At 50.7% G+C, this 23,277-nt stretch overlaps 1 protein-coding gene across 1 annotated transcript; it reads left to right on the top strand.

Annotated features, from left to right (window-relative positions):
* Positions 1–190: 190 nt before the first annotated feature.
* On the top strand, positions 191–22,984 carry USP35 (ubiquitin specific peptidase 35). The gene is made up of 11 exons (XM_077113459.1): positions 191–453; positions 5,177–5,859; positions 6,883–7,015; positions 8,525–8,654; positions 9,060–9,161; positions 10,735–10,893; positions 15,416–15,609; positions 17,136–17,229; positions 18,084–18,190; positions 18,749–20,033; positions 21,127–22,984. Exons 2-11 carry the CDS (start codon positions 5,187–5,189, stop codon positions 21,292–21,294), a joined length of 3,045 nt encoding a protein of 1,014 aa, XP_076969574.1. The 5' UTR covers positions 191–453; positions 5,177–5,186; the 3' UTR covers positions 21,295–22,984.
* Positions 22,985–23,277: the final 293 nt, after the last annotated feature.

Here is a 23,277-nt window from a genome sequence, read left to right as displayed (position 1 = left end):
CTCACTGAGTCCCTCGTGGCTCAGCGCGCAGAGCGCGAACTCCACTTCCCAGGAAGCATTGCGGCGAGTCACCCAGCTCTCCGCCCCGCCTCCGCCATCGCCCAGGCCGGCTAGCCTTAAAGGGGACGCGCCAGGAGTGGCGACTCGCGCGGTGGCCCCCACTCCGGCTCCGCCCCATTCCCGCACCTCGCCCCTCCCCCGCCGCGTCCCGCAGCCCAGCGGCCGCGCCGCAGAGTCGGGCTTTCTAGGCACAGGTTTGTGCAGATCGGGGTGGAGAGATTGGTCTTTGTATTGGAAAAGCATCCCTGCAGTCTGGAACCTGGCGGAGGGCGTCCCCCACCCCAGGGGGAGCAGAGGACCCGCCCTGACCTAGCTCGGCCCTGCTTAGTTCAGCCCGACCTGAGTACCCCGCGCGGCAGCCGGCTCTGAGGCTGGGGCCACTGGGGTCCGGAGGTAAGGAGGTCGGGGGGGGTGGCGTGTGTGCGGGATGGGGAGGGGGTGTCTGCACCCTGGCAGTTCGAGAACCCCGGACTGATGCGTAGGGCCCTGAGAACTCGGGCCTGAGAGGCAAGATGTCTGGGTACATCCTAGGCCTCGCTGTGTGACCTTGGGCGAGTAGCTGTCCCTCTCTGGGCCACAACCTCCTCCATTTAATGTGTATCTGGGTGATTCCCCCCTACACTCCTCCCGGGTTGAGGGCTCCCTCCCTCCGGCTGGGGCACTGGGACACTGGTATAACTGAAGGAAGGGGTTGGGTTGAGCTGGGGCATGGACTAGAAGGCCCAGAGGCTGGAGGCCACCACTGCTGGGAATGGTTTTCCACCACTCCCTGGGTACTTTCGCTACAGTGACTCTTGTATGTAAGTCTGACATGTAAGCCTGGTGCTTGTGCTTCCAGAAACCTGGAGGTGGGGATAGATGTGAGAGTGTCCCTTAGAGGGGAGGGGCAAGGGCGGTGGGTTCCTGAGGAGGGAATAGATGTTCCTGCTCTCTTCCCACCTCTCTGCTCCCTTCCCCTTCAGTAAAAAAGCAATTGCTTTTTAACCAGTAAATCCTTTCCTTTTCAAGAGACAGCTTGGTGACCCAGACAAGGGCCCCTAGAAGTAGGGTGAGGAACTCCTTCCCAGGGCTGCCTTGGGTACCCATTCATTAAAAAATACCGAGAGATATTGCAGTCCAGAATCCTGGGGAGACAGGAGGGTAGGGATGGAGAGCTCTTACTGGTGTGGGGAGGTACCCCCAACCCTCGCTCTGGCAGTTCTGGGAATCAAAGGAGGGAGGCCTGTCTCAGCTGGGTTTGGGGGTCAGAGAGGAGAGGGAATTAGCTCCCTAATTCTTAGGTGCTGAATAGGGGCTCAGGGAAGCTCTTCCACCCTGGGGTAGGAAGAAGTTGATGAAACCTTCTTGGAGCCTCCTGCCCATCCTATGAGATTCTATGAGCTTTTGATTTCAGATCAACCTGGAACATTTTTTTTTTTTTAATTTTTCTTCAGCTTTAGTTGTTTGAGTCATTTCTAGAATGGTGAAGGCTTACTCAGTCCAGTCTAGTGATAGCTGTAGGGGCTTTCTTGGCTGAAAGTTAAGATTCTCAGGGTTCAAGATGGAGCTCTTTGATTAACCCTGGGCAGAGGAGGGGACTGTGATTGGACCAAGGTTTAGACCAGTTTCTAGAAGGTACTTTTCTGGTCGTATCCCTGGTTTTACTTCATCTTGCTGTTACATGTCTCATCAGTCACTTGGCACACCCTCCTGGGCACGGCTGGGCAGTGCGCACAGAGAGGAGGACTGGACCTACTTCCTGCCCGGGGTGATCCTAGCTGGTGGGGGAGACAGACATGGAATCTAGTTACACTGCAGAGGAATGAGAGAAGCTAGGAGGGGTGTGGGAAGCCAGAGCTCAAAGACTCAAGTTGCAGAGAGATAAGGAAAGGCTTCCCAGAGGAGGAAGCCTTTGAGCTGGGCATTGATGGATGAGTCTGGATTTGTCAGAAAAAAACAAGGGAGACGCCCCTTCCCAGCAGAGAGGGCATTACCTTAAAGTGGTAATCAGAACCAGGGCCCAAATTCCTATCGACTCTCCACTGAACAGGGTTTTTCAAGTTCATCTCCATACCTTCTCCACCTCAGCTTAGGATCACAGAAAGGGCTTGAGTACCAGACTCAGGGGTTTGGAGATTATCCTTAAGGGGCTGGGGGACCTTGAGAGTTCTGCGCAGCGGCATGGCAGGGTGCGTTTACTACGTAATGAAGTTGATCTGACAGTGTTCGCTGGGTGGGCTGGAGAGGCCCGGGAGGGATGATGAAGACTGAGTTGGGGCCATGGTGTGGGGGTAGAGCACGCACTGGAGCTGTATGCGTGGGCACACACACGCACGCACACATGCACAGCTAGTAGGGGTATACTGTTGGGAGGCAGAGCAATATCTGAGTTACCACTCATGATAGGGAGCTGGTTGATTAGGACCAGGATGGATTAAAATCAGAAAGTACCAACTGAATATTTGCTTCTGACCCAGCCCCATGCTGGGCCCAGTGGGAGGGCTGGAGGAGGATCTTCCTTCCTCTCCTGCTTTCACCGCTTTTGTTCAGAGGCGTCTCAAGGACAGGGCCCATCTCCATGGCCTAGATGGCTTGGATAAATACTGCAGCCGGTATAGACCTTCAGTCATTCAATAAATGATTGTGGAATACCTACTGTTCTAGTTCGCTAGCTGCTGAAATGCAATATACCAGAAATGGAATGGCTTTTAAAAGGGGGGATTTAATAAGTTGTTAGTTTACAGTTCTAAGGCCGAGAAAATGTCCTAATTACAACAAGCCTATAGAAATGTCCAATCAAAGGCATCCAGGGAAAGATATCTTGGTTCAAGAAGGCCGATGAAATTCAGGGTTTCTCTCTCAAGCGAGAAGGCACATGGCGAACACAGTCAGAGTTTCTCTCATCTGGAAAGGCACATGGCGAACATGGCCAGGTTTCCTCTCTCATCTGGAAGGGCACATGGTGAACAAGGCATCATCTGCTAGCTTCTTCTCCTGGCTTCCTGTTTCCTGAAGCTCCCCAGGAGGCGTTTTCCTTCTTCATCTCCAAAGAGCTGGCTGATGGACTCTCTGCTTCGTGGTGCTGCCGCATTCGCTGCTCTCTCTGAATTGCTCTCATTCTCCAAAATGTTTCCTCTTTTATAGGACTTCAGGAACTAATCAAGACCCACCCAAATGGATGAAGACACATCTCCCCTAATCCAGCTTAACAACCACTCTTGATTGGGAGATCTTCAGGGAGATGAGCTAATTATTGAATAGGGATTATTCTGCCTTTATGAAATGGGATTTAGATTAAAACATGGCTTTTCTAGGGGACATGCATCCTTTCAAACCAACACACCTACTATGTGCAGGACATGCCACCAAGAATGGGACAGGTAAAGGATGTGGGCCTGTCGAGGAAAGGACTAGTTTTCCTATGGGCTACTGCGTACCCTGGAGCATGAGAGATGTTGCTGGGACCCCCAGAATGTGATGCCAGCAGAGTCAGGGTTATATGCCAAAGGCTTGGGGAGGAGCAGCAGCCTTGGCTAGGAAAGGCTAAGGAGGGGGCAGGTTTTTGGTTTCAGAGGCTCAGAGATGTGAAGGAACACCTACCTTCATGGTGTTTGCAGGAGGCAGTGGCTTGACTAGATCCAAAACCAGGACTCTATTCTTTAGGACACACGCCTCTTTCAGAGGCTGAACTGAGGGAGGGAATGAAGAGCTCAGTGAGGAAGCCATTGTACTAGTCCAGGTAAGAAGCATTGATTTGCTGGTCGGGGCTGGAACCCAGGGAGAGAGAGTGGAAATGTAAAATATGAAGTTGGCAGTGAGGGCTGATGGATGAAATTCATCGTAGAATCAGCCAAATCAGGATTCTCCTTGTCTCTTTCCCTCTGCCCCCTCAGTGCCCAGACCGTTGCACATTCAACCCAAGAGTAGCTCATGACTGTAAGGAAACAGTGCTGTCTGTTGCTGCGTTGTGTGGGAAGGCTGTCTCTTGGGTGAGAGCCAGCATCCACAGACCATCTGCTCACCTGGGGCCTAGAGGGGTAACCCAATCTCCCCTAAGGAATGCTGGCAGTCTATTTTTCTCCCCCTACCCCACCCCAGAGAGGCTGAATGCAAGTTCTAATCCCTGCTCTGACAAAAACATGTCCCTCCTTCTCTGAGCCTCAGCTTCCCCATTCATGAAGTAGGGAGGTGAGGTTGAAGCCTCTAAAACCCTTTTGCATGAATGTGGCCAAGATATTATTGACTGGTTTTGGTGACCATGAGGACCGCTGACCTCAAGCTGCCTGTGTGGAAGTGGGGGCCGCTAGGCAAGGCTGTGGGGCCAGGCCCAGTGGCAGGTCAGAAGCAATGGTGAGATGCTGTGCTTCCATGGTGGTGAGGGCTTTGAATCCACACAGTACCAGAACTATGTGATCTAGCTGCAATGGAGGATGAGGCCACAAGCGGCCGGGGGAATTAGGGTGGGGGATGGATTATGTCTGGAGGACTAGGGACATTCTCATTGAGGACAGGGTGTTTGAAATGGGTTTTAAAGGGAAATAAGTGTTTGCATGGAGCGCCTGTGTGGTGGTGGTGGAGGTCTTGGGAGATGGAAGATTTCTGGCAAGTTACAGCAAGCACAAGAAATGGAGGTTTGTTAAGGTGTAGATCATTGGGGAAAGGGTAAGAAGATGAGTTGGGAAAAAATGAAGTATGCTAGGATACCCAAGAGCCCTCCCTCCCTGGAGGTGTGACTTCTTTGTGCCCCTTTTCCTCCACAGGACTTGACAAATACTTTGGACAATAGCTTCTAGATCTAGCTTCTGGAGTGGATAAGGTCACCCAGGAGCCTGGAACAGAGGGGTGGGGAATAGGCTCATATGTTGCTTTTGTGCCAATTAGATAAAGGGGCCCAGCAGCAATTGCTACAACTCACTGCAGCTTATGTGCCAGGCATTATGCTTTACCTCATCATGATGTTATCATAGTGAGGTAGGTATCATTCCCCCATTTCACAGATGGGGAAACAGACCCAGAAAGGTTGAGTTGCTCACTCAAAGTCTCAGCACGCAGGGGCCCACAAGGGGAATTGGACAGTGGCTCATGAGGCCCACAAGTTGTCGGGTAAGAGTGTGACCCCACTCCCTGTCCCCTGCAGCCCAGCCGCCATGGACAAGATTCTGGAGGCGGTGGTGACGTCGTCGTACCCAGCGAGCGTGAAGCAAGGGCTGGTGCGGCGCGTGTTGGAGGCGGCGCGGCAGCCGCTGGAGCGTGAGCAGTGTCTGGCGCTGCTGACGCTGGGCGCGCGCCTCTATGTGGGTGGCACCGACGAGCTACCGCGCCGTGTGGGCTGCCAGCTGCTGCACGTGGCCGGCCGCCACCACCCCGACGTCTTCGCTGAATTCTTCAGTGCGCGCCGAGTGCTGCGCCTGCTGCAGGGTGGCGCCGGCCCGCCGGGCGCCCGCGCGCTCGCCTGCGTGCAGCTGGGATTGCAGCTGTTGCCCGAGGGACCCGCGGCCGACGAGGTGTTCGCACTGCTGCGGCGCGAGGTGCTGCGTACCGTGTGCGAGCGCCCGGGGCCCGCGTCTTGCGCGCAGGTGGCGCGCCTGCTGGCTCGACACCCGCGCTGCGTACCCGACGGCCCGCACCGCCTGCTCTTCTGCCAGCAGCTGGTGCGATGCCTTGGCCGCTTCCGCTGCCCCGCAGAGGGCGAGGAAGGCGCGGTGGAATTCCTGGAGCAGGCTCAGCAGGTGAGCGCGCTCCTGGCGCAGCTGTGGCGCGCGCAACCCGCAGCCATCCTACCCTGCCTCAAGGAGCTGTTCGCCGTCATCTCCTGCACAGGTGCGTGTGCTGGCAGGCCTGGTGCCACGCTCAGGTCGTGGGTGGGTGCCTGGGCAAGTGTTTTTCCACGCAGGTTCTTCTGCCTGTGTGTACCCACGGTAGTGGTGTGGCACATGTAGACAAGGGGCAGATGCACAGGTTGGGGAATGAGATGCACCTTCATTTAGTAAGCTAACCTATAGCCTGAGTACCTACTGTGTTGTTCATACCCTGTGCTGGGTGCTGTAGATGGAGAGACGAGCAGGTTTCCTGGACATAGGCCAGTCTGGCCAGAAGGAGGAACAGGGGGCTGAAGGAGACAACAGGAAGCAGCTAGTCATGCCCCTTGGGTCAGGCAGGTTTCATAGAAGTGGTGGTTTTGGAACCAAGTCTGGAGAGATGGGTAGCACCAGGCAATAGGAGCAGGGTGTGGAGACACCATGGAGCCTGCAAGTGTCAAATCTGAAATGTAAAATCTTGGCCCTCCATGACAACTGAAAAATTGGACTACAGTGTAATGATTGAGAAGATCTCCACCTTCCTTGATTATAGGGCTGTAGAGGGGGACAGGAAGAGAATGTGTCAGGCAGGAAGAACCAGGGCTGTGTATAAGGATTTGGATCCTTATACAATTTGACAAAGAATTCCATAACTAAATGCACTTTCTTACCTCTAGGCTTCTGTTCATGTGGGGCCACCTGGAGTGCCCCTCTCCCCCACAGGCCCACATAGTCACTCCTACCTGCGGGGGCCTGCTCCTATGTTGCCCCTTCTAAAGACTTGCCTGTCTACCTGCAGTTGGGGATCAATGCTTCATCTCTATGCCCAGCACAGGGCTGGGCCCAAAGCAGTTCCAATGAAGGTCTGTTGAGTGAATGAGTTCACATAGAATCAGAGGCTTTGATGCTGTAGGAGGCAAGGTGATTCCCTGTGTGCTCTTGGCAGAGGCTGGACCTAATTCCTCAGCAGCATAAGGAGGTAGGGTGGGGGAGAAGGGGAGGTGCCCACCTGCCCTGCAGAGCTCAGCACAGCCCCCTGTTCCAGAGGAGGAGCCACCGTCTAGTGCCCTGGCCAGTGTGGTCCAGCATCTCCCACTGGAGCTCATGGATGGCGTCGTCCGGAATCTCAGCAACGATGACAGTGTGACGGACTCCCAGATGCTGACTGCCATTAGCAGGTGGGGTGCTAAAGGCCGAATGGTGGGCAGGGTTGGGGCGCCTCTGTTCCTCCCAGAAGCTCTCTCCACTGGTGGGGAGATTTAGAATTAAAGGGCTAGGTCCTCATGCTTATTCATTCATTAATCCTTTCTTGCGCCCCTCTTTGTGCCTGGCCCTAGGCTGGATTTGGAGGCACAGAAAGCCTGCCCTAATGAGGCTGGCAGGCTATATGTGATCCTGAACAGGCCAGTGAACAACCTGAACCTCAGTTCCCTACCTCACCTCCCACCACTGTAAAAGGAGAGCTGGGTGGCGGTATAAGAAGTTGTCAAGGTTCCATGGGGTTGTATACAGAAAGACCTTATGAAATGCTTTCTGACTTTGTCAGATATAATGAACAGAGTTTGGGGATTTTCAGCTCACAGAGCTCTTGCACATTCCCACATCATTTGAATGTCATCGCACTTGTGGTCTGGGCACATCTGCCTGACCAGTGATCCTGGAATATGCCGTCCACCCTCCTGCCTGCAGGCCTTTGCCTGTGCAGATTCCATCCACCTCGCATGCTTCCCCTGCCATTCTTTACACATCTGTGTCAGATCCACCTCCATAGTGCTTTCCTGGTTTCCTTGTTTTTTAATAGTTAAAGACACTATAGAAGTAAGCTCTAGAGGTAAACTGCCTGAGTTCAAATCCTGGCCCTACCACTTCTTGCCTCTGTAACTTTGGGCAAGTTATTCAATCTATGCTTCCTCATCTATCAGGTGAAATATAATAGATCCATCTAATAGGGCTGTTGTGATGATTAAATGAGATAAAATGAAATAATAATATAAAGTCCCCAGAACAGTGCCAGATATGTCAGCTATTATTATAGCTGCTGAATCCAAAAATATAATAGTGACATTTTCCTAAACCCCTACCATGTAGCATCTTCATGCTCAATCCATATAGGCATTTTGTTGTGAGATCAGATGAGTTATGTGTAAAGAAGATAGGGTCTACCTGGTGCTGATTGAATACTAAATAAGTGTTAGCTAGTATTATCACTTTTAATCCATACAATACCCTGTGAGGTAGGTGTTGTCCCCATTTTACAGAGGAGGAAACTGAGGCTTAGAAAGGGGAAGTGATGTGACTTGCTACAGATCCCATAGCAGGGGCTTGCTGGAGCCAGAGCTTCTGGCCTAGGGACAGTACTCTCCTGCCATGGGGCCCCAGGATCCAGACAGAAGCAGCCAAAAGCTCCCTTCTGCCACTGTGGCCGCAGTGTGGTAGGGTGAGGTATGGGGTTCTTTGAGGGCCCGGCTTCCTGCCTGGTGGGGTGTGAGCCTGGGTTTCTCCCAGGTGTCTGCACTGGTCCCATTTGCATTTCCCAGAGGTGTCATCTTCATCCCCCAGACCCCAGGTTGCCCTGTGCAGGCTCGAGTTAATGTTGGAACTCAGGACATTATGGCTAGTCCTTGCACTGCCCTCACCTCGGCGTTTGGGCTCCCTCGTCCCTGTGTCACCGTCACTCCCCTCACCAGGATGATCGACTGGGTGTCCTGGCCCCTGGGGAAGAACATTGACAAGTGGATCATTGCACTGCTGAAGGGCCTGGCTGCCGTTAAGAAGTTCAGCATCTTGATCGAGGTTTCGCTCGCCAAAATTGAGAAGGTTGGTGGGTTCCTGTCCGTGCCCAGACTTATGGCCTTTTCTACCGGTCCCCTGTCAGGGGCAGTGCAGGTCTGGGAGGCAGAGCACCAGGGCTCGCTGTGTGACCTGGTCCAGTTTAGGGCCCCTCTTTGGGCCTTAGGTTCCTCTCCTTCATCCCTCTGACTGCTCATGCAGATATGTCTGTGTCTCTCACATTTGGTCTTTCCATCCATCTGTCAGATAGCTACCTGCTTGCCATCGTTTCTCCAACTGTCCATTCACCTCTGTGTTCTTGCTTCTGCACGGGTCTGCTGATTCAACTCTGGCATGTCTCTGCCTGGGACTGGTCCCCATCTCAGGCCTATGGCTGTACTCAGACTTGGTGGCCCAGGCCTGAGAGATTCCTGACCAGGGATTCTATTCCAGGTCTTCTCCAAGCTGCTGTACCCCATTGTCCGGGGAGCTGCCTTGTCTGTCCTCAAGTACATGCTCCTGACTTTCCAGCACTCCCATGAGGCCTTCCACTTGGTAAGGGCCCCTGGTTGCTGCCCTCGGGGGCCAGGTGCTGTCTTGCTTGGGGGTAGAGGAGTTGGGACTTTAAGCTAGGACCTTGAAGCCCTGGAGCTTAGGACTGGAAGAGTCTGAGACCCCATTTTACAGAAAGGAAACCAAGACCAGAGACTAAACATGGCCTCCCCATGGTACAGAGTAGAGGACAGAGCCTGGAACAATGACAGCTCACGTTCTTGGGGTAGCAGCTGTGTGCTAGTCGTGGTGCCAGAAATACCTACGGTAACTCATCTAACTCCCAGAAAACCCCATGAGGGAGGTTTCTGTCCATTTTTCTATGAGGAAACTACATTTAGGGAGGTTATCTTGTCCCAGACACAGCTGGCATGCGGTACAGGGAAAATTCAAGCCAAGTTGGTCAGACACCCAATTCTGTGCCCTGCTGCCCACTAGAACCAGTGGCCTGGCTGCCAGTCAAGACCCTTTCTGCTCTCCTCTGGGACCTTCTTGGGTGGGATGGCCCGAGTCCCCAGGAAGCTGCCTACCTCATCCTGCCTGCCTTCCCCGACAGGACCTGCAAAAGTGGCCCTGGATTCTCAAGTCCTCTAATCAGGGCAGTAAAGCTTCATACCTCCAATTTGTTGCAATGGAAAAAGCATAGAACCAGGGAATGTTGTACTTGGGGTCGAGTTCCAGCTCTGCCATTTGCCAGATGTGGTGGCCTTGGGCCAGGCATTTAACCTCTCAGGGTCTGGAACAGGGTAAACTCCTAGCGTGTTGGGAGAGAAGATATTTGTCAAAAGTCTGCAACACATTGGGGTTTTGACAAATATTTATTCTCTCCCATCCTTCTCATGGTCTCCCCTGCCCCCAGCTCTTGTGGCCTGACTCTCTCAATTCCTGGGACGTGATGGTAAAGCATCCTCATGGGTTTGAGAGTCAAAGCTCTGTAGTGCAGGGGAAAGAAATGGGCTTAGGAATCAGACAGACCTGGTTCAGATGTCAGCTTCTCCCATTACCCATTGTGAAATCCTTGGCAAATGATGTAACCTGTCCAACTTCAGTTTCTTCATCTAGAAAATGGTGATAATTATTGCTGTGGCATAAAGTCCTTGTGATGATGAAGGGAGATGGTATAGTTGAAGTGCCTGACATGTAAAATGTTTGTTGAAAGAATTTATCCGTAGAGGCTGCTTCTTGTGTCCTGTCAAGGCTGTCCACCCAGCCGGTCCTGCTTTGGCCACACTACCACTCCTAGCAGACAGAGTAGCTCTGGCCACTCAGGCCTTCAGGCCTCAAGGGCAGGGCCATTGTTGAGGCTAAGCAGCTGGGACTTGGACTCAGACCTCCCTTCAACCCTGTGAGGAGGGCATGCTTTGTCCCATTTTATAGATGAAGACTGAGGCAGGGTGTCCAAAGTCATATGCCTTGTAAAAGGAATCTCTGCCTGCAGAGCTCTGAGCTGTGGTGAAGGGGACAGTGGGCAAACCTCTCTGTCTCAAAGAGCTATGGGTGTTCCCAGCAGTGTCCCTATTCCTACATCTCAGGTGAATAAACTGGTTCTGAGCCTAACCCTGCTCTGCTCTCACAGCTTCTTCCTCACATCCCCCCAATGGTGGCCTCTCTGGTCAAGGAGGACTCAAACTCAGGAACCAGCTGTCTGGAGCAGCTGGCGGAGCTGGTCCACTGCATGGTGTTCCGGTTCCCGGGCTTTCCAGACCTGTATGAGCCCATCATGGAGGCCATCAAGGTAAGTGACAACTCCCACTTCTCCCACACCATGTTCTGATAAGGGCACTGGACGTCACTCCAGGCCACACTACTAATTGGTGGCAGCCCCTCATCTGCCTCCCATCACCTCCCCGGGACCATCCTGTGCTTCAGGCACACTAAACTCCCTGCTGTTCCTCAGAGGGGTCATCCTCTCATGATTGCCCTGAGCAAACTGTTCCCTCTGACCGTACATTCTTTGCTTATTCTGCCTGGATAGTTTCTGTTTATCCTTTTAGGTTCTGCTCAAATGTCACCTCCCCCAGGAAGCCTTCCCTAATAACCCTGAATAACACTTCTCCCCACCTCCACGACCAGGTTGAGTCAGGGCCCCCTTTCCTCCTCAGACAGACAGTGAGCACTGCAAAGCAGAGCCTGTGCGTGGTTGTTCACATGACGGTCTTTACTGATGCCCCGATTTGTGCCAGGCCTAGGCTGGGAGCTGGAACATAGGCATAAGGCATACAAAGACTCTGCCATTGAGGAGCTCACAGCCTAATGGGGGTGACAGATTTGAATACAAGTAACTCTGATCTTAGCGCCTGTGCAGAAGTCCATGAGGGTCAGCCCAAGAACAGTGAAAAATAAAATAAGAAGGAGGCTGCGAGGAAAGTCTAATCTGGGCTTGATTGCTAGAATCTGGCCAGTGCGGTGGCTGACATTTGTAGATTGTGCTACATTTGATAGTTGTTTTTCCCAAAGATTTTGTCTTCTAATGTTAACAAGAACACTATGAAGCAGATATTATTGATATTATTATTTTAATTTCATTAGATTAGATAAGGAAAATGAGACTTGAGAGAGGTTTGGTGACTTGTACGAAGTCACAGAGGTAGTATGAGACAGCTAGGGCACTGGATTGCTGAGCCCGTGTCCTTTCCCACTGCCTGATAGATAAGGCAGGTCTGACCATGGGTGAAGATGTCTAGCTATGTGGTGGCGCTTTTGGAATCTCTGATCTGACTTCCGTTTCTGCAGTAGGGCAGAGTAAAACCTGAAAAGAATCTGACTACAAAATACCTAGAGATGCTTGCTAAAATATAACAGACATCTTTTTAAGCACATAGCTGAGCTTGCAAGAAAGTAAGGGGGAACCCCCAAGGGGCAAAAAGGAAGAGAAAACTGAATTCTACAACGGTAAGTGAGAGATGGTGCTCTTTGGCCCTGGGGCTGGGAGGGAGGGAGGGTGAGATGGCCAACTTCAGCAACCAAGCTTATAGCCTGCACCAAGTAGAGAGTTGGCTGTAAGAGTCCCATGTAAGTCCGGGTCCCAAGAAAGGCTTTACTGTTAGTGAAACAGTAAACTAGAAAAAATATATATGCTAGTTCCAAACAGACATTAAGGAGATTTTTTTTTCTGGCTTGATCTGGGCTCTGGATTGGGAAAAAAGGAATTTGTAATCAGTGGCTTGCTCTCTTGTGGGTTTAGAGGTTCCATTTATATCATCTTTGGGGTTGTGGGATTCCCCACATTCAGTAACTAACATTAAAAGTAGTCACAACCTTGTAATACCAAAGGGTTGCCTGGTAGAAACAGAAACAAACCTCTTTAAAGTCACGGCAGATAAAATCCCACTGAAAATGAGTTTATAATCCCCAAACGACAAACAGAGAACAATCAACCTTGAATGAGAGGTAGTAGATAAACAAACAACTTCTGGCACTTACTTGTGGATATTTTGTTTTTCAAACTTAACATGAAAGAGAACATGAGTTATCCTACAGTGGAAGGGGCTGTCCTGATAGGTCATGAGCTCCCTGTCATTGGAGGTAGATGAGCTGTCCTCATAGGTCATTAGCTCCCTGTCATTGGAGGTAGATGAGCAGAGGAGGTAGGACTTGCACTTGTAGGGGATGTGGCCCAAGGTTTTAGGCATCATAATGGAGGTGGATCAAGTGTTCTGAGATTCTGTAACTGATACTATCTCCTGCTTGATTGTGAGCATCTGGGACCCTATCATGTTGATCTATGTCCTCTGTGCCCAAAAATGTCTGTGAGTGAATGAGTGAGTGGAATACCATTGCAATGTGAGTGTACTGTGAAGAGTGTTATAGTACTAGAGTGTGATCAAAGAGGAGAGTATATGGCCCTGCCCTAGAAAACTCACACTGACGGAAACCCAAGATGAGTGAGACCCACGCTTTTCATCTAGTGGCTGGTGGTCTGATCCAGGGAACAAGGTGGGTCTGCAAATACCTGTACCAGTAGGTACAGAGAGTTAGGTTTTAAGACAGGTACATATATCATGGGGACCCCACTTGAGAAGATCCTGGGAAACTTCATGAAGAGGGGATATAAAAGTTAGACCTTGGCAAATAAGTTAGACCTTGGTAGGAAGATACTCCAGATGAGTCAGAGGGAAAGGCATGGAAGTGGGAAAATGCAAGTCCAGTATGGTGGTAAGGTGGCAGCAGAGTGGAGGGGAGATTGGAAAAATGAGCAGAACAGAGGCCCTTGAAAACCAGGCTGAATCACCACTCTATCCAGTAGATGCAGGCTTCTCAAATGTTTCCACCAAAGTGCTTGACATCAGAGAAGGGGACTTTCCCAAAGCAGGCTCACATGGTCTCAGAGTTTCTCTTAAATTTCATTTTATATTAATGATATATGTAAGTATTCATTTTAATATATGCATACTTTTCATCCTTGACTATTAGAGAATATAGCTCTAGGAAGATGTACTATATTTGTCCTGTGACTTTAAATAATCTTTGGTTCAAACCTGCTTTGTTTGAGAGGCAAGGCAGCAAATTATCTAAAGGGTTTTATTGTTTATTAAATCCTTTCATATGTATTCAGTGAGTATACAATTCTTTGTATACATGCTCTTTTATAAATAAGTCCTGGAAAGCTTTCTTACTTAAGCAGTCGTGTTAGGTTATGGCAGTTTCTCTGGGCGCTGTGATCCTTGCTAAGGGAGCCATCATATGTAAATTTCAAATTTTAAATTTGAGAGCTATTCAGGAGGTTTTTGTTTGTTTATCCCTTTCTAAGAGTACAGTGTTACCTTTGAGAAAAAATGGCATTTATTCTGTTGAGGGTATTTTTGCATCTTCTGTGTGTGTGTGTGTGTGTGTGTGTTTGTGTGTGTGTGTGTGTGCCTTTCTGGCCTTATTTGTTCATTTTATGGGGGGATTGGGTAGGAGACAATAGAGAGTAAAAAGAAGTAACTTAAAGAGAAGATACTGAGGGGTGGGCCGCGGTGGCTCAGCGGGCAAAGTGCTTGCCTGCTATGCCGGAGGACCTCGGTTCGATTCCCGGCCCCAGCCCATGTAACAAAAACGGAGAAACAGAATACAATAAAGCAAGAAAATGTTTAAAGATGTTTCCCTTTCTTCCTTCCTTCCTTCTCTCTGTCTTTCCTTTAAAAAAAAAAAAAAGAGAAGATACTGAGCTGCTATCTTTCTTATCTCCTCTCTGGAAGTGCCATTGTCTTTATTATCTGTGCAAGGTGACTGATTAATCTCCTAAATTATCTGATAAATGATCCTGGGAAAAGAGCCAGAGTTTAAACCACTGCTTGAGCAAGACCAAGACCTCTTGTAGTAGCCACATGTGCACTGGGGAGACCAGGGCTTTGGATGCTAAAGTGGTTTGAAACTCTGGAGCCTTGGACAAATCTAGGGCATTGTGCTCAGGGTCTGGAAATAAGAATAGGCCTACAAGGACTGTTGTTGTTAATGTTTCTTATATCTAAGATAACACTACATTGTGCTTAGGTGCTCTCCTTTAAAATATATCATTGTTAGAACTAGCGCTTGGTAATATTCTTTTAGGTGAAGCTGCTTAATGTGAAAAAGACAGTGAGTGGGGAAGCATGCTAATCCCTGATTTCATGACCAAGGACCCATACCTCAGACCCCTGGGATCCTCCCATCATCCTAACTGTGGGATCAGGTTCTGGGAGGGTGATTAATTCGCTTGAATGCTGATTCTGCAAACCTAAAAGTCGAAGATGAAAGCAGGAACATCATTATGTGCAAGCACCGTGAAAGTATAGAATGCCAAACTGATATAAGGTAGGACAAATGAGGAAACTGAGGCCCAGGGAGGCGAACTGAGTCAATGATCATGGCCAGACAGCTAGTGAGGACAAGAGTCTGGACTAGAATTGAGATCTTGACACTATTGGAACTGGGCCAGTTTTGTCATTACTTAGGGTTTATCATACCCTGGGCTCTTTTCAGAGCTTACAAATTCTTCACTTACCGATATGACCCTGGGAAATTCTTTTCTCTATCTGAGCCTTAGTTTTTTAATCTCTAAAATGGGGATCATACCTCCTTCTTAAGGCAGTTGAGACAGTACAGATCATGTAAAAGGCCCACATGTCAAGATGAGAACCTGGAATTTATAAGTAGGGGGGCTGTGCATACACATCTCTAGAGCATTTGTGGGTGGTGTGATCGGGAGGCTGTGGGGTAGCTGCAGTCCAAGAACGATTCCCAGAGAAGGTGATATTTTTAGACTTGACCTTGGTGCCTGCTTGCTCTCTCCCCAGGACCTTCATGTTCCCAATGAAGACCGCATCAAGCAACTGCTGGGGCAGGATGCCTGGACCTCACAGAAGAGCGAGCTGGCTGGCTTCTATCCCCGGCTTATGGCAAAGTCAGACACGGGCAAGATTGGTTTAATCAATCTGGGCAACACATGCTACGTGAACAGCATCCTTCAGGCCTTGTTCATGGCTTCTGAGTAGGTCCTACTTTTGAATTTTCCATCTGCTGTTGCTCCTCTTCTTTGGGTTCCGTGGTGACAGGTGGAAAGGTGTGGGGGTGGGAATGGGGTTCTGGAGAGGGTGGGCCTTGCCTTGTATTGTCAGTATGATTCCCCAGGGTCTCCTGGTACTTGAAGGGCAGATGAGAGGCCCCCATAAGGCCCCAGGCCATAGTCAAGGGCTGTAGGTCAAGACAGGGTGGGGACTCAAGATGGGCTTGGGGGCCAGAGACCACAGGAATGATGGGGAGGCATCTGCTCTGGGTTGGTTGGCGTCACTGACTTTTCTCCCAGAGTGGATTGTGTCTTCCAGGGCAGAATGCCTGCTCACCCTGGTGTTAGATATCTCTTTTTAAACAGTCAAAATGAAAGTAAGCTTTGATTCTAGCTTATAGCATGACTTCAAGTAAGTTTCTTCTCTTTGGGTTCCTCATTAGTAGAAGGGATTAGAGCTGATCTCTAGGACTCCTTAAGGTGCTGATTCTTGTGCTTCTGAACCTGTCTGTGGTGAAGGACTAGCTTTTTTTTTAATATTGAAATTTTTTTTTCTTATTTCCAGTCTGTTGTAGACCATTACATTTGTAAAATACAATAAAAATGACTTACAGAAAAATGAGTCATTTGTATGGTCAGAGCAAAGTCCAATTGCTATGAAAGATTCTAAGTATTTATTCAATTTTTGAACTGATCTTGTTGCAGACCAGACAAGCAGACCACACTTTGAGCAGCCTTGTTTCACACAGTGGGCTTACTTTAGAGAAATTCATGACCTGCCTGCCCATAGTTTCTTGTGGGAACAGAGAAACTGGCTTGTTCCAGGGAATGTGGATGTTAGGAAGGGGCTCCCTCCTGTTGCCATAAGATCAGTTTCCCTGTAAGGAGAAACCAGTCCAGCCCTGCCAGTGTCCCTTTCCTTCAGTATATCCCCACAATGACCCTGGCCATCCTCATCTGAAGGCAAGGGAATAACTGGGGATGGCCCTAGGGGGAGGGGCAGAAACTCTGAGCAGGGGCTATTAAGAGTGAACTTGGGGGCCAAGGTTGGAGCAAGGCCTCTGGCTCTGGATGAGTCTGAATACTGTTTCCTGGGGAAGTAGCTAGAAGAGTATGTGAATGGCTGGTGTGGCTGGCAGTGATATTGGCACAGTTTCTGGGGCATGCTAGAGAGTTCAAATCTTAGTACCTGGGACCACAGGACCTTAGAACGTTTGAATCTTTGAATCTTTGAGTCTTGGGTGCCAGAGCTTGAAGGGACTATTGGGGTCACTAGTTTTGTACCCCTTTTTATCCAAACCAAGGCCATTGTTGTGTCCTTGACCTCAGATACTCCAAGCCAAGGTGTTTGCTTGCTTCTCTTGCCTGGCCCCTGGCCTCTGGCCCAGGCTTCAGCTACAAGTGTTCGTTCTGCCCTTTGCCTGGAGGCTCCGGGTTGCCTACAGTATGGGGGAGTAAAGGCTCCTTGGGTGACCTGGGCTTACCCTGGGTATTCCTGCTTTGTTTTGAAGCTTTAGGCACTGTGTGCTCCGTTTGACAGAGAACAACTCACAGCCCTTGATGACCAAGCTGCAGTGGCTCTTTGGCTTCCTGGAGCACAGTCAGGTGAGTGCAGGGCAGGGGTCAGGCACCTAACTGATACCCTACAACTGATACCCTTCCCTTCCTCAGGTTCTGCCTGCATCTGTATACAAAAGCTCCCACTTCCTGGATGAAGATGCAGAGCCTCAGTTTGGGGTGGGCAGGAGGGGGAGTGGGCTGTGCTGCCCAAATCTCTCCCTTCAGTGACTCAGTCCTTTGTATTAAGATGCTGCTGTATTCATTTTGTTATTTTTTGAGCCAGGCACCCTGAGGGGTGTTGAGAGTACACTGGTGAACAAAACAAATATTGTCTGTTCGTTCAGGGAAGCTAAAGCCTTTGGTTAGGCATTATAGAAGGCCTGTGTGGGGGCCCAGAAATGGGCAAGCCATGGTGCCTGCCCTAAAGGAACTCCCTTCTGATGAGAAGACAGACTTGCAGGTGACAATCTAGTACTCTACGAGTGAAATACAGCATATTGCGGGTATTCAAGGAAAGGAGAAATTAATTATGCTGGAGGAAGGGGGCATGGGGAAGACATCATGAAACAGGTGACACTAACTGCATCTGGGACTTGAACTCTACAGGTAAGATAGGAGAAGAGAGGAATGGCAGGGAGCAGAGGCATGGAAAGAAAGTGTGAAGTATATCTGGAAGAGTCCTAGAGGGTTGGCCCATGCTTGTTTACCTCCATGAGGTAAACTCTAATCATAGAATGTGTATGTTTGGTGGGATGGGTTGGGTCAGGGACATCACGAAGGGGGGAAGAATGACATGAGGGGCAGTAAATCCCCAGGTAGAAGCCTCAGGCCGAGCACGCCACAGAGTTCATGACCCTGGCTCCTGCACCTGACTCCTGCACTTGACCCTTTGGTCCTAGCGGCCTGCCATCTCCCCAGAGAACTTCCTCTCTGCTTCTTGGACTCCCTGGTTCAGCCCTGGCACCCAGCAGGACTGCTCGGAGTATCTGAAGTACTTACTGGATCGGTAAGGGATGCCAAGACCTGTGGCTCCACTCAAGGGTTCTGGGTTGGGAGGAAGTTCCTGGGGGAAAGGTCGTATCTCTGGAACTGGTTCCAGCTTCCTAGAAATGGGGTTGCTGCATCATACTAGTGCAAGAGGTGGAGAAGTTGTATGTGGTAAGGGTGGGGCTGGGGTAGAGTGTGAGGGAAGTTTGGGATATGCTGAACTGAACCACCAATCCTGGGAGTAGGGCAAGTGTGCATGTGCACTGTGCTGTGCTTGAGTGCATATGTGTATGTAGAGATATGTGGATGTGTATATTTTGGTGTCACTGTTCTGGGAGCACTGCACATATATTTGGCATTTCTTTATGTAGCATGCTTGTGTGCCTGGCCGTGTGAGGGGGTGTATGTTTTCATATGCTGCTTTGTACAGGCATGTGTGTGCCTGTGCGTATTTCTGCATGTGCAGACATGCTTAAAGGTGTGGCCAGTAGAGTAAGATAGGTGGACATGAATTTGGGCAAGTACACTAGAAATGGATCCACGTGTATGTATGTAGACCCTGTGTTCTTTGCGCCAGGCTCCATGAAGAGGAGAAAACGGGGGTAAGGATCTGCCAAAAGCTCAAGCAGTCCAGCTCACCCTCCCCACCCGAGGACCCCCCTAGCCCAAGTTCAACCTCTGTGGAGAAAATGTTTGGCGGCAAAATTGTGACTCGAATATGCTGTCTCTGCTGCCTCAGTGTCTCCTCCAGGGAGGAGGCCTTCACGGACCTTTCCCTTGCCTTTCCTCCCCCTGAGCGCTGTCGCCGCCGCCACCGCCTGGGCTCAGTGATGCTCCCTGCAGAGGACGTCAGGGCCTGGGACCTCCCACCATCATCCCAGTCCCAGATTCCAAACAGGGAGGGTCCTCGGAGGCAAAGGAAGCACTGCATCACAGGGGATGCACCTCCCGCCGCGCTGGACATAGAAGGCCTGGGCTGTCAGGAGCCAGAAGGGCAGGGCGGCCAGGAGGAGAAGGCAGAGAGGGAGAAGGAAGTGAAGGAAGAGAGCGCAAAGAAGGGGGATGAAGAAGTCGGAAAGGAAGAAGAGGAGGAGGATAGGATGAAGGAGAAAGAGGAAGAGAAGGTGGAGAAGGAGAAGGAAAAGGAGACAGAGAATGAAAAGGAGAAAGAAGAGGACAGCCTGGGACCAAGGTCTCCTAGGGAGACTGCTGCCCCCTCTGGGGAGCAGAGGTGTGGCTCTGAGGGGTCCCGCTCTGTCCTGGACCTGGTCAACTACTTTCTGTCTCCTGAAAGGCTGACAGCTGAGAACCGCTACTACTGCGAGACATGTGCCTCTCTGCAGGATGCTGAGAAGGTGGTGGAGCTAAGCCAGGGCCCGCGCTACCTCATCCTGACTCTGCTGCGCTTCTCCTTCGACCTGCGGACCATGCGCCGCCGCAAGATCCTGGATGACGTCTCCATACCCCTGCTGCTGCGCCTGCCGCTAGCTGGGAGCCGGGGCCAGGCCTACGACCTTTGCAGTGTCGTGGTGCACTCTGGCGTGTCCTCAGAGAGTGGTCACTACTACTGCTATGCCCGTGAGGGGGCTGCCCGCCCACCCCCTTCTCTGGGAACTGCTGACAGGCCAGAGATAGAAAACCAGTGGTACCTGTTCAATGACACTCGGGTGTCCTTCTCCTCCTTTGAGTCTGTCAGTAATGTCACCTCCTTTTTCCCCAAGGACACGGCTTATGTGCTTTTTTATCGGCTGCGGCCGGAAGGGGCCGAGGCTGAGCTTGGCTCCCCTAGAATCCGGGCGGAGCCCACTTTGCACAAGGACTTGATGGAGGCCATTTCCAAAGACAACATCCTTTACTTGCAGGTAAGCAGACCCATCAGAATCTTGAATCTCATTTCTGGGGTGAAGGGAAATCCGATCCCAGCTCAACCACCAGCCTTGGATAAGTTATTTCTCCTCTGAGTCCTTCCTTTTTTTTCTTTTATCCATTCATCCAGTAACTTCTCAGTGCTGATATTGGTGACCCAGATAGACATAACTCCTTACATCAGATAAATAATTCACTATGCAGTTATTTAGTAACGATTTTGGTAAGTGTGCTGCAGGAGTAGACAGTAGGTAGGAGTGGGTAGATCTTTCACCGGCACCCTTCTACCCCAGATGAACTTCTATATAACTGTGCCTTGGACTCCACCCTGTAGAGTCCAAGGTGGTATTTGAAATCTTTAGTAACTGCAACAGCAAGGGTTCTGACCTACTGGGATGAGTACTAGCTATAAACAGTAGAGTGGCCAAACCAGAACCTGTAGACACCAGTGCCTGAAGCTGGTATGCTGTGTGGGGATGACAGCACCTGGGGGGGTTCACCAGGGCTGGGTTTTCATTTCTGTGGGCTGTCTAGGTAGGGGACGCAAAGGCAGTGCCAGAGCCCGGTGGTAGGCAGTCACTCAGGGGCAGTCCTTAGGTCAGCAGGAGCAAGAACTTTCTCAAAGACAGAGGCCAATCTTAGTGCCAGTGAGCTGGATGAGCGCTCAGGGAGCCTGTGGGGCAGTTCCTGTGTCGAATGAGTGATTCTCAAAAATCCCTGATCTCCTACTTCCTGGTGCCACACCAGGCCCTTGTCAGTTATCCATGGCTTAGTATGACTGAGTTCCTTTCCTCCAAAGGGCTAGGATTTTCTACTGGGGACGTAGGAAGAGAGATTTTAAAGCCTAGATATGAGGTGAAAGGGTAGGTCTCTCCCACCCAGCCTTCCACAGAACTTGAATGTCTCAGGGTAGAAGCTGTGTTTGGTTCCTCTGTGTACTGGCCCTGGGGACCCAGAGTGACACTCAGAAGTGCACTCAGATGTGATGTGCTGAATGGCATTGGGGGAGGGAGTGAAAAGAGGGCTCTGGCTTCAGAGTCTGATTCTGGAGTGTTCTCCAATCTCCCCCACCCTAATCTGTGTTTTCAGGAACAGGAGAAGGAAGCACGGAGCAGGGCAGCCTACATCTCTGCACTCCCAGCATCGCCACACTGGGGGAGGGGCTTTGATGAAGACAAGGATGAGGATGAAGGCTCTCCAGGGGGCTGCAATCCTGCAGGTGGCAATGGTGGCGACTTCCATAGACTTGTCTTCTAATGCAAACCCTGCCCCCCCAGCCTGTTCCCTTTGGTGGGGGCACCACAGCCAACCTCATGCGAAGCCTTGACCCCTTCCTTCTGGGAACCAGGTGGGGAGTGCAGGACCTGGGCAAAGATGCTCCGCCACATGAGACTTGACAGGAGCTATGGAGGCAGGCCCAGGCTTGAGCGTCTGGATGGAGGCAGGCTCTTCCAAGGGCCAAAAGATGGAGAGGGAGCGTCTGGGACTTCAGTCCGCAGTCTGAAGGGTAGAAAGAGACACTCTGATGTGAAGGTGAGACCTGCATCTCTTAATTTGGACCTTAGGCCCTGATAAATGGGATCAGGCCCATTTAAGATTTTACACCCAAGTGTCCTGGTCAACTGGAAGCAGCTTAATGAATGCCCCTCCTCCCCTACTTTCCCTCTCTCCCATCAGGCTACTTGTACTGGAATGCCTGATTAGGTTCAGGGAAAAGAGAGGGCTGAACTTAATAGTTTTCACATTCTGCCATCAAATAGCATTTCCCTTCCAGCTCCTTTCAGACAACCCTATTACTCTATGGTATAAAAAGCAGAGCAAATTCCAAGCCCTTGCACAAAAAAGGGGCTGGGTTTCATGCCCCTGGCCTCCTCATTTTTCTGCCTCAATCACATCCAAATGGCTGGGCTAGGACACCCTGGGCCACAGAGGGGGTTTCAGAGGCAATATATGGGGTGCCTTATGTGGACATGTGCACCATTTGTACTTTTCTGAGAGGAATATAGGTGAGAAACAGCATGTTACAGGATCAGAGACTAAGAATCTCATCTGGCCTAAATCCTTTACCGCTCCCCTCCCCTACACCAGTGTCATATCAAGGGGAGGATAGTCCCCCTCATAGTGGCACTTAACCCCCCAAACCCTTTCTTCCCTAGCCTGCCTCAGTGCCTGAGAAACCACCACTTGCATCCCCCTGTGGTTAAGATAGAGTCCTATTTTACTGCACATATGTTTGTGTTTCCCACGAGGTCATCCTCCATTTTGAGGAAAGCTGGCTGGCTCAGCTTCTCTAATAATTTGTTCATTGTAGCAGTGAGACAGGGCTGGGGCTGGAGGTGGGGCATTAACGGCAGTCCCTGAGGGCTGGGCCTGGTGAAGAGCAGATGACCTCATGTGCCCTGATACTGCTACAGCCCCCTCCAAACAGAGAGGAGAAATCCATCTTCTCAGACAGGAATAAAAATAGCTTCTCTGAAGTCTTTCAAGACGTCATTCCGTCATTCTTCATCCGTCTCGGTGGCTTTGGTATCCTGCTTTACCCTTGGGTTTCTGTACTGTTTCTGGGCAGCAAGGAGGGTGTGGTCCCCTGATGGTGACTGAAGCTCTATCTCTCATTCAGCATGACCTGGGGACACTCCCCTTTTGGACCCGAACTTCTCATCAGTAAAATGAGAATATACTTCCTGTCTCAGTTGACTTGTGAGACGCCCTACGGAAGTTGAAAGCCCTCTGTAACCTGAAGTGCTATGTTAATAAAGATGTAGACCTTACTAGTACCAGCACTGCCGAGAACCCAGAGGGTAAAGTTGGGCTTTGCAGTGGGACATATGGGTTGTGGCCATGGCAGAGGGAGAAGAGCATTCTCACTGCAATGGTGGTGCTGCCCTGAGCAGCTGTGGGGAGCCTTCTGCCTCTTGAGGGATGGGTGTACAAGCTGGGGGCCACTTAAAACGATACTGTGGAGGGGATCTGCCTGTTGGGGGAGCTGACACCCCAATGTCTTGGGAGTTTTCAGACTCTGAGAATTCTGGACTGCTCCAGAAATATCTGTTGCCAACACATTCCTCTTTCCTTCCCTCTAAGCAGCTGGTGTGTGTGTGTGTGTGTGTGTGTATGTGGCAGGGGGGTGAGGAGCATTGTGGCCTAGCCTAAGCTGAACTTGGACATGGTTCAGGGAAGGCACCCCTAAGTTGCTCCAGAACGTGCCCCAAGCCCTCAGGTGCCATCCTATTTAGGGCC

This window comes from Tamandua tetradactyla, chromosome 8, assembly GCF_023851605.1.
Source record: "Tamandua tetradactyla isolate mTamTet1 chromosome 8, mTamTet1.pri, whole genome shotgun sequence".
Taxonomy (NCBI): domain Eukaryota; kingdom Metazoa; phylum Chordata; class Mammalia; order Pilosa; family Myrmecophagidae; genus Tamandua; species Tamandua tetradactyla.
The sequence above is the reverse complement of the archived record's forward strand: the minus strand, read 5'-3'. Positions and strand labels throughout refer to the sequence as shown.